The 10,002-nt window shown below is 46.7% G+C and overlaps 1 protein-coding gene and 1 pseudogene across 1 annotated transcript; one reads left to right on the top strand and one right to left on the bottom strand.

Annotated features, from left to right (window-relative positions):
* Positions 1-8,396: 8,396 nt before the first annotated feature.
* On the bottom strand, positions 8,397-8,711 carry LOC109742046 (putative calcium-binding protein CML23). Its single transcript, XM_020301130.1, has one exon. The coding sequence runs from the start codon at positions 8,709-8,711 to the stop codon at positions 8,397-8,399; it is 315 nt and encodes a 104-aa protein (XP_020156719.1).
* A 520-nt stretch (positions 8,712-9,231) lies between these two features.
* On the top strand, positions 9,232-9,762 carry LOC109742045 (probable calcium-binding protein CML31; annotated as a pseudogene).
* Positions 9,763-10,002: the final 240 nt, after the last annotated feature.

The raw sequence follows: 10,002 nt of genomic DNA, 5'->3' as shown, positions 1-10,002 counted from the left end.
TCAAGGCGGATGTCGGCTGTGTTGCACCTCCTGAACCCGACGCAACTTTTCACTGCCTTCCGATTCCACAAGGTTATGCAGTTGTGATGGTCGATGAAATAACGGAGGGATTTGAGGAGCTCGAGCTTGACCACCCTACCGGTGAAGGGGAGACTCAGCTGGGTCTTGCTCTGAAGACTCCATGTCTATGGCGGAAGGAGCTCATCAACCTTCCGAAATGGATGCCTCTGCCTCCTCCTCCTTCTCCGGCGAGTCAGGGCACTCCGCCTCCTCCTCGGCCTCCTCCTCCGGCAAGTGATCAGGGCACTCCGCCTCCTTCTCCGGCTACTCCAGCGGATGGCGGCACTCTGCCTCCTTCTCCGCTTGCTCCGGTGCGTCAGAGCAGCCCGCCTCCTCCTCCACCTCGTCAGCAACGGCGGAGGACAGCCGCCGCTGCTCCGGCTGCTCCGGCGCGTCGTAGCACTCCGCCTCCTTCTCCGCCCCGTAAGCAACAAAAGAAGACAGCTGTCGCGGCTCCTGCTGCTCCAGCGTCTAGCAGTATAGCCAGAGGCGGGAGGCAATACAGATTCGGTCCATCTCTCAAGCCTCTAGAGAGGTTACCATACGATATGACCGAGGAGGAAAACACGAAGATCGTTAAATCCCAAGTGAAGGACTTCTTTGAAACGCAAAGAGCTAAGAAACATCCACCTCCGGAGGAGAAGATAGATAAGGTGAAAATTCAGCGCACTTTGGATGCCCTGAAATGACCACCACCGCCTCCGTCGGATGACAACCATGTCCGTGCTCTTAAAAAGGCAGTGCAAGAAGCACGCCGGTCGGGAACTACTTCAAGTGACAAAAGATTACAAGAACGAAGAAGTGGGAAAAAAATCCCCAGCTCGGCGAACAGGCGAACCAATCGTGCCCCCCACTGAAGGTTTCTAGCGGTATCATCGTAAATCTGCCGGGGATGCTGCCCGGTACCAATCCTGGTGATTACCTGCCCGACGATGCACATTTTGAATCAATGGAGGTGGACGAACACAAATACTGGTACGGGAAGCCTCTTGTCAAACCTGGTCATCCTCCTCTAACAACAATGATGCGAAGATTCCATAAGTGGTACATGGACACCTGCAAGTCTGGGAAGGATATTTTGACGCTGAGAGTTAAAGAGGAGCACGACTTCGTTGGAATTGATCTGTTGCATGTTCCATTTGAGGAGTTCTTCCAGTTTTTCAATCAAAAGGCCCTCGATAAAATAATCGTCACTTGCTACTGTCTGTAAGTACTACTTTTGTAATTGAGTCTCTCTATATAGCTCAGCCCTTTCATTGCATGTATATATAATTATCCTCACTATATTATGCAGATTGAAGATCGTCGAATGCAGAAAAGCACAAATCTATGATATTGGGTTCATTAACACAAATCTCATAGATGAATGGACGGTTAAATTTGATGCCAAAGAAGCCGAGGCGAACTTGCTAAAATCGTTGCTTCAAAATCAGAACAAAGATAAAATATTCTTTCCTTACAACTTCAAGTGAGTGTTACTGTCTTGTGCATATTCGGTTTCCCTTTATTCTCCTAGAGATTAATCGTTGTTTCAAAATCAAAACAAAGATAGTAATGTAATTGATGAGTTATGCATGCATATGCAGCTTCCATTTTATTCTCCTAGAGATTAAGCTTGAGCAGGGACTAGTAACCGTCTTAGACTCAAGACGAAAAGATCCCAAGGAGTATGCGGCCATGACTGAAATGCTCCAGAAGTAAGTTCAAATTGATCATTATCGCACCATATCGGCAACTTTATTCATTTCCTGATATCAAGTAATTATTTTCTTTGTCTCGCAGGGTTTGGAAAGTGTTCACTGCAGAAGCTCCGAGACTGCCGGGGGAGCTGTGATTTACACACCCGAAAGTAAGTACTACTGGCTAGTTCCGCGCATCTCCCATTGATTCTAGCTAGTTTCATCAATACCATTTATAATGCTTGATTATCAGTTTGATTGACCTCTATTTCTCTTAAAGTGGTTGTGGCAGGATGGCGAGAATAATTTTTGTGAATACTACATTTGCGAGTACATCTACAACGCGATGACCTCTAAGCGGGGCTACTCTAAAGAAGATTATGAAGTGCGTAAGCAATAATATTCACAATTTTATTTTATTACCATCATTTGTGTTGAGTTTCATTCATATATATGTATTGACCCCCCTCTTCAAATTAGCTTTGGCAGCTGCGAGATGAACTCCTACCACAAGATCGCATAAAAGTAATTATAGAGGAATTGGCGGGATTCTTTCTTGACCACGTCATAGATAAATACGGAGAATACCATGTGGAACTTGACATCAGATGTTAGGGATTGTAAGAGATCTTATATTGTATATATGTAGCTAGTAGTGTCGGATAGATATACGAAAACTTGTTGTTCGACAAATCTCTCGGAGAAAGAGTGGTCGATCACTTATCTTTGTATATGTTCATGATGATCTTGTGTACTTAATGGTTTCCTTCATTTGCTTACTAGCTAGCGTGTCGAGTCCTCTCTATACGTATAGTAGGTAGCGTCGACCAAGCACGGAGATAAGAGAGGACACTTCTCTCTATTAGCTAGCTAACACAATATATGAAACCCCTAAATTAACCCTACAAAACCCCCAAACCCCCCTCCCCCTTCAAAAAAAACACAAAAACCCCAACCCCTGAACTGCTGACGCGTGGATGCCTTTTAGTCCCGGTTGGTGCTACCAACCGGGACAAAAGGCCCTCCTGCCTGGGCAAGCCGCAGCGGCCATGTGGAGCCCCATCTGTCCTGGTTCGTAGAAGAACCAGGACTAAAGGTATTCGGCTTTAGTACCGACCCTTTAGTCCCGGTTCCGGAACCGGGACAAATGGGCCTTATGGGCTAGGACAAATGGGCCTTTTTCTACTAGTGTGAGTTACAAAACTTGCAATATCTCCAGCCACTTCTTTGTATTTTTGCAAAAAGACCCTTGTTGCAAAATTTACAGTAGCATCTCTAACTTCTTCACTGTATTTTTGCAACAAACTCCTTGTTGCAATTTTATTCAACAAATACCATATTGCAAAAAACTTCACCGCGTCAAGCCGCCATTGCAACATCATTGTTGTTGCAGGAACTGTTGGTGTGTGCGGTACAGGCGTTTGCAGCTGACCTTGAGGAAGCATCATCCATGCCTGTCCATGCCGGTGCTCCTCCAAGACGGTGACGACGGTGCTCCAGCGGTAGCGTGCCTCACAGAGAAAAGAGAGAAAGGAGGAGGGAGGAGAAGAGGAAAGGCGCGGGTGGCGGAGCAACGCCATTTGGTTTGATGCACTGGAGGTAGGAGAAGAGATTGGGGAAGGAGATGTGGATGGGCTATGTTCATTGGAGATAAGAAAATAAGAGCTATGTTGCAGACTCACATGGGCACGTGGCGCATAGGGGAGGCGGTGGACGTTTACTGTGGGATCCGCCATCCGCCAGGTGATCATACTCTTTTCCCATATTTTAACTAAAAAGCACAAATACACTACACTAGTCTACGGCGGGCGTGCAGCACGCGGCGCTCTTGGCCGGCGCTGCTTCAATGGCGGAAGCAGTGCGAGGCCGCGTCCGCCCTGAGCTGTCTTCAATGTGTAGCGGCGCACTCTACAACGGCATGAATGCGGGCACCTGACGCTGGGCGGGAACGCGCGCGGGTGAGGGAGAAGGGGGTTTGGTGGGCCAGGGTGGTCAGAAGCAGGCATGGAAGCGGTCCGGACTCCCTCAAAGCCCCGTATGTTTGTCTTTAGTTTGTGGGAGAAAACGCGTCCGAACCACCATGCGGACCGATACAGACCCGTATTGGATGGCTTCCGATATCCGAACAACGTGGTTCAGACGTATGTGGGCGGTCTGCGGGTCAGCGTTGAAGATGCCCTTAGCCTGCTTATATGGGTGCACAATTTTTGCATGCATTTACCGCAAAAAATAATATTTGCATGTATATATCGGTGGGTCATCCATCAATAGCTCTATATAAAGTCTATTTAAGTGAGAATTACACTTGTCAGATGGAGAGCAACGTTCTGCTCCCGGACTCAGATGAGCCCGGGCAAAATCAAAAAATCATTAAAAATAGAAAAAAACTAAAAATCCCCCAGAAAAATGAAAGCAAGATGTTCATGTGCGTGATTTTCGTGCAAAATTTGGTGGAGTTTGGTCATTCGAGGAGCGCACGACAAAAAATACGAATTTCAGCTCTATGAGTAAGGTTACTGTTCATGCACTGTTTGGATCGATTTTCTCTTTTTCGCCACGAGCTCCTCAGATGTCCAAACGAGATGAAATTTTGCACGGACATCACGCACATGAACATCTTCCGTAAAAAAAATCAGTTTTTTTTTCAATTTTTCTAGTTTTTTTTAATTTACTATAGCTCGGGAGCAGATGAGCCTGAGCACCGAGTTGGATTTTCGTGTCAGATGGACTCACTCGTCCCTACATACTTGGGATTTCCCAGATGTTTGTAATGAGGCGCTCACATACACTACAAAATTTAGCTCCATGTATTTAGTCTCCTTTTCTCGAGCAAATGACTTAAAGGATGTACACCTTTTTCTCTTATGAAATCACGGTAATTCTTTCTTTAGATTGTGCTGAAAGATGGTGTCTTTGATTCAATGGAGACGAGTTAGGGCTTGTGACATCGACCAAACTGTTTGGTTCGCAGCTGTACATACACCCTATATTCCAAAAAAAAAGGTAATTACAGAAAAAAGTCAAAAAATTGAAACATTTTTGTTGAAATAAACTAGACCTTCTGTTAGTTTGGCCAAGGAAAACAATCTTGGTATTATTGGTGGGAAAAAAACACTATATAGAGGTTACTACTGATGCTTTTTGTCGCGAATTTTTCCATGTGCCATAACAATCAACATAATGATCAATCTTCTATAAAAAAAACATAACGATCAATCTAGCGACTACTCTGCCACGTCAGCGCTTGCGAGTGGGCTCAACCTATCATAAACAAGTTTAAAGAGCCTAAGCGGGCAGTTGTCAGAGTTGCTAGCTTTTGCAGCAAAAAAATAGGCGTAGTGGTAGTTTTTAGTAAAATTTCGTAAAGTGGTAGTTTTTCTTCAAGGGCGGTTGAATTGTTGTATTTTTTGTTAAATACTTTTTTTTAACATCAGTACAGACACAAGCGCTCATATACACGCGCATACACTCACCCCGATGAACGCACACACGCACACCCTATCCCTATGAGCACCTCCGAAAGACAGAGCCGGCATATCATCTTGAGATTTACGAAGTCACTGCAGGCGCCTCATCGTCGACGGAAACGTCTCCTCCCACTGAATGCGCATCGCCGAAAATCCTGAAATAAATACAGGAATAAATGCAAGCATCAGGATTTGAACCCTGATGGCTAGGGATACCACAGTCCCTCTAACCATCCAACTACAGATTGATTCGCTTTGTTAAATACTCCTAATATTCGACTCGGCGGTCTATTTTTTAACGTTCAAGAAGGATCCTGGCATCCATTTCTGGTGGCGCAGCCGCCACGCGTCCCAACATGTGGGAATCCGAAGGGATGGTGTCCACGTAGGACAATCAGGACCTGGTCCACCCTTTCTTGTTCACGGAAATAACTTCTAACCTCAAGGCCATGAAGGTTGACACGGCACCCGGGCTACACGGATTCGCAGTGGCTTTTTATAAAAAATTCTGGAATTTGGTGGGTCCATAATTCTTTAAGACTACCCATAATGAGAGTAACATAAGCAGTAACATCACACATATCTAGATAAAATAGATGATGTGACAAGCAATAAATGAAAAAAAAGAGGCACGTGGTAACATAGCCAGTTACTACTAGTATGAGTAACATCACACATATCAAGGCAAGATGAATCTATAGCCTAATAAATAAAGTGTTGCATGTTACCACACATATGTTACTCCCCACTATAGAGGTAGTAACATAGAGTAGTAACATGGGCATGTTACTACTCTATGTTACTATCCATTGTGGCTAGTTAACTTGGTCCAGGATTTTACTCTTGGAAAGATTGACGTGAAGCGTCTCAATTATGGGGTGGTGGCGCTTCTGCCAAAGGTCCAGGGTGCGGACAATATTCAACAGTACCGCCCAATTAATAACCTTATTAATATGAGTTTTCGTCTAATCGCGAAGGGCTTTGCGACTCGCCTGGCTCCGGTAGCTAACAAAATTATTGACCGGAATCAAACGGCCTTTTTACGTGGGAGAAGCATATTCGATGGAATTGCGGTGCTTCATGAGGTCCTCCACGAGATAAAGACAACCAAAGAAGAGGTGTTTATCCTTAAGATTGAATTTGAAAAGGCATGCGATAGGGTGAGATGGGACTTTTTAGAAGAGGTGCTTAGAGCGAAGGGTTTTGATCCATTATGGATTAGCTTGATGCGGCAATTGGTCCAAGGTGGTCAGATGGCGGTAAATATAAATGGAGAAATAGGTCCATATTTCAAGAATAAACGAGGCGTGAGGCAGGGTGACGCGATCTCCCCGCTACTATTCAATATCTTAGTGGACGCCCTTGCTTCCATTCTTTACCATGCCAAGGGGGTAGGTCACATATCCGGGGTGGCATCTCGCATTATTCCCAGGGGTTTCCGTATCTCCAATACGCGGATGACACGCTAATCTTCATCAAGAACTCGAAGCGAGAGATAGTCAACCTTAAATTTCTCTTGATGTGGGGATCAGGATTTGGCTGGATGTGGGGATCAAGATCTTGATTTGCGAGAGATAGTCAAGAACTCGGAGTGAGAGATGTCGGGATTAAAGATAAACTTTGCGAAGAGTGAGGCGTTTATCACGGGTGGTGACCCGGAATCTCAGCTTCAGGCTGCTCACATGATAAACTGTGAATTGGGATCCACCCCGTTGAAATAGTCAACCTCAAATTTCTCAAATTTCGCATCTGGCCAAAATCAAGATCTTTTTATGGCAGCCGCCCACAATAGAATAACGAGTGGGGATCAGGTGCAAAAAAGACATGGCTCGGGCGACGGCAACTGCATCTGGTGCGGGGAGTGCGAAGACCAGGATCACATTTTATTTCGATGCATCATGGCTCGATTTATGTGGAGTGTCCTACGCTCGGTAACGGGCTCCTCTTGGAACCCGAGCGGGTTCTCAGATTTCTACCGGCTTGCATCATGCACTACCGGGAGGGATAGGAGGATTACATGGCTAGGATTTCGGGCTATTGCTTGGTCACTTTGGACCACGAGAAACAAAGCATTGATAGAGGGAGTATTTATCAGACATCCGACTGATCTATTATACAAAATGGTGTCTTTCTTGCAGTTATGGAAGTTACTGGCAAAACGATAGGACAAAGGACTCGTGCAGGAGCTCGTTAAAGGGGTGCGGGCAAGATGCACTAAGCTTCGACGCTCGACATAGGGACATCACCGGCATGCCTTCTCCATGTCGCCCTTAGCTACCTGGAGAGCTATCACAGTCACCATCCGCCTTTACTAGCGTTGCGCCTCTATGTATCCGCCTTCGGGCATGTATCCCTTTTCTTCATGTTTTACAGCTATTTCTTTCCTACTGCTTGCTGTTGTCATTTGGCAGACTTGTTGGAATCGTAAGGGTCTCAGTTTAAGGCTGGGCAAGCGCCTTTTTTTAAAGAAAAAACATCAACTATAAGTGGCTATACACGGCGTTGTGGTGAAACCGCTCACGCAAGTCAAGTGTCAGCGTGTGGATCCTCATAGGAAAAAAAGCATAAAAAAATGAACCTCAATCGGTAGGAAAGCATTCCAAGCCATGGTGTCCCGTACATCCAACGGTGAAACACCATTTCACCCAATCCTCAATCTCAGCCGAGAGCAGTGGGGTCGCGAAGTTGCGTCCGCCAAGGAGCTATACCCTCTTTGGCAACACGCAGTGGGACGCTTAATCTCTTTGCAGGTCTACCGAAATGTGAATGAACTCAGCACGCGCACATGCATACATGCACGGCAGTAAAAGCTAGACAGGCAAAATCTTTGTAAGCCATTTACTGGAAGCTAATGATAGAAATTCTGGCCTGATGAGGTCGTTAGACAATGCGATTCTCTACGTGAGTAATACAACCAATTTTCTGAAGAAAAAATGTTCCAACTAGCGTGTTTTCTACGTAGTGGAATACTGCATACACATGTAATAACCCCGGTTCATGCACAGTGCATCAGCGACACCAGTCCCAATGACTGGAGGTGGCGGTCCACTTTTTAAGCAGCTAGCTAGTACTTCCTGCGTCTCATAATATAACAACGTTTTTTGACACTATTGGCTATTAAAATAGTTTGACTGAATTATTTGGTTTATTTAATCCTGCTCTTACGCTTGGATGTGTGGGCATAATAACCTCATGCCATCATCATCATCATGGTTTTGAACTCGTCAATGGTGAGCACCCCGTCGCCGTTGAGGTCGAACCGGCGGATCATGGCCTGGCACTCGTCAACGTTCAGGTGCAGCCCCAGCCTGCTCATCATCAGCTCGAGGCTGTGTGGGGTGATGCAGCCCCTCCCTTCCATCTTGTACATCCCGAACGCCTCCTTGCACCTGTCTCCCTCTTCCTCCTGGCCGGACTCCGTCTCACGCACCAGCCTCAGGAACTCCTCCCCATCAAGCAGCCCGTCACCATCAAACACACGCCTCAACTTACCTGTTGTAGCCATGCTCACTCACTCGGCTGGAAAGGTTGGGTGCACGTGGGCTTGTCTTTCGGTGCTTGATGATGGTCGTCAGATCGGAGCTGGTTTGCTGCTGGTTGAGAACGAGCTCTTCTCTGTTGGTATATATAGTTGATTGAGAATCTTGGTATGGGCGAGCAAACTGGGAATGGAAGTTCAGGAACTAGCCAATTAGTAGCACGTAGCTAGTGCTGCATTTCTACGATGACACCAAGAGCGAGTTAAATTTTGGACCAGAATAAATAAATGAGTGAACTTCTTTGACGGAATATATACCATGGTTTCTTTGAGAACCGCGTGTCAATTTTGGCGCACTGAACTTCTTTTGACTGCGTTGGTTTCGACGAATTCAGTGGGGCCTCCAACTGTGCCGTGCACACGTAGGCCTACATATATGGTGCGTGCACACTCGCTTCTCATCGCAACATCTCAGCTACTGTCGCCCACACAAGCATCGAGCCGTCCACGTACCAGTCCACCACCAGTTAACTGACCATGGTTTCCTCGGATCGCCCGCGCCTTCTCATCCTTGGACCGCGACAGCGACGGCAAGATCTCGGTGGCCAAGTGCGTGCAGGCCACGCACGGCGACGGCATATCGGCCGAAGACGCCGCGGCGCTGGTGGCGTCCGTGGACGCGGACGGCGACGGGCTGCTCAGCGAGGAGGAGTTCCTGAAGCTGCTGGTGGCCGAGGAGGACCAGAGGCGCAGGGGTCTGAGGGACGCGTTCGGGGTGTACGAGGTGGAGGGGAAAGGGTGCATCACGCCGGGCGCTGAGCCTGCTGGGCGCCAGCCGGGACGTCGGCGAGTGCCGCGCCATGACCCATGATGCGTAGGTTCGATCTCAACAAAGACGGGGTGCTCACCTTCTATGAGTTCGAGACCAAGATGTACACCTGCGCCGGGTACTGCGCCACGGCCATCTACTACCGAGCTGGTGTTTCAGTCTGTGTCTCCAAATCCAAACTACCGAGTTATTATTGCCTTATGGAATACGGGGCAGCTCAATATGGCTGTTTAAAGTAGAAAATAAAGAACGAGAGAGTTTGAATGAAAGATGATCTATCAGTCTTTATTGATGATAGAAGTGGGATATTTATACCCAGACGGAAGTACATATGGTGCTTGGCGGTTAAATAAATACATAGTTATTTAAGAGCCAAGGAATTACATAGTTGCCTTGAGAGCCAAGGAAGTACATGGTTGCTTGAGAACCAAGCAACCTACCTAACAGTTAACTTAATCCTAATTAGCTTAATTAATAAGCAACTATTCT

Source organism: Aegilops tauschii, chromosome 3, assembly GCF_002575655.3.
Source record: "Aegilops tauschii subsp. strangulata cultivar AL8/78 chromosome 3, Aet v6.0, whole genome shotgun sequence".
In the NCBI taxonomy this organism is placed as follows: Eukaryota; Viridiplantae; Streptophyta; class Magnoliopsida; order Poales; family Poaceae; genus Aegilops; species Aegilops tauschii.
This window is presented reverse-complemented; position numbering and strand designations above follow the sequence as displayed.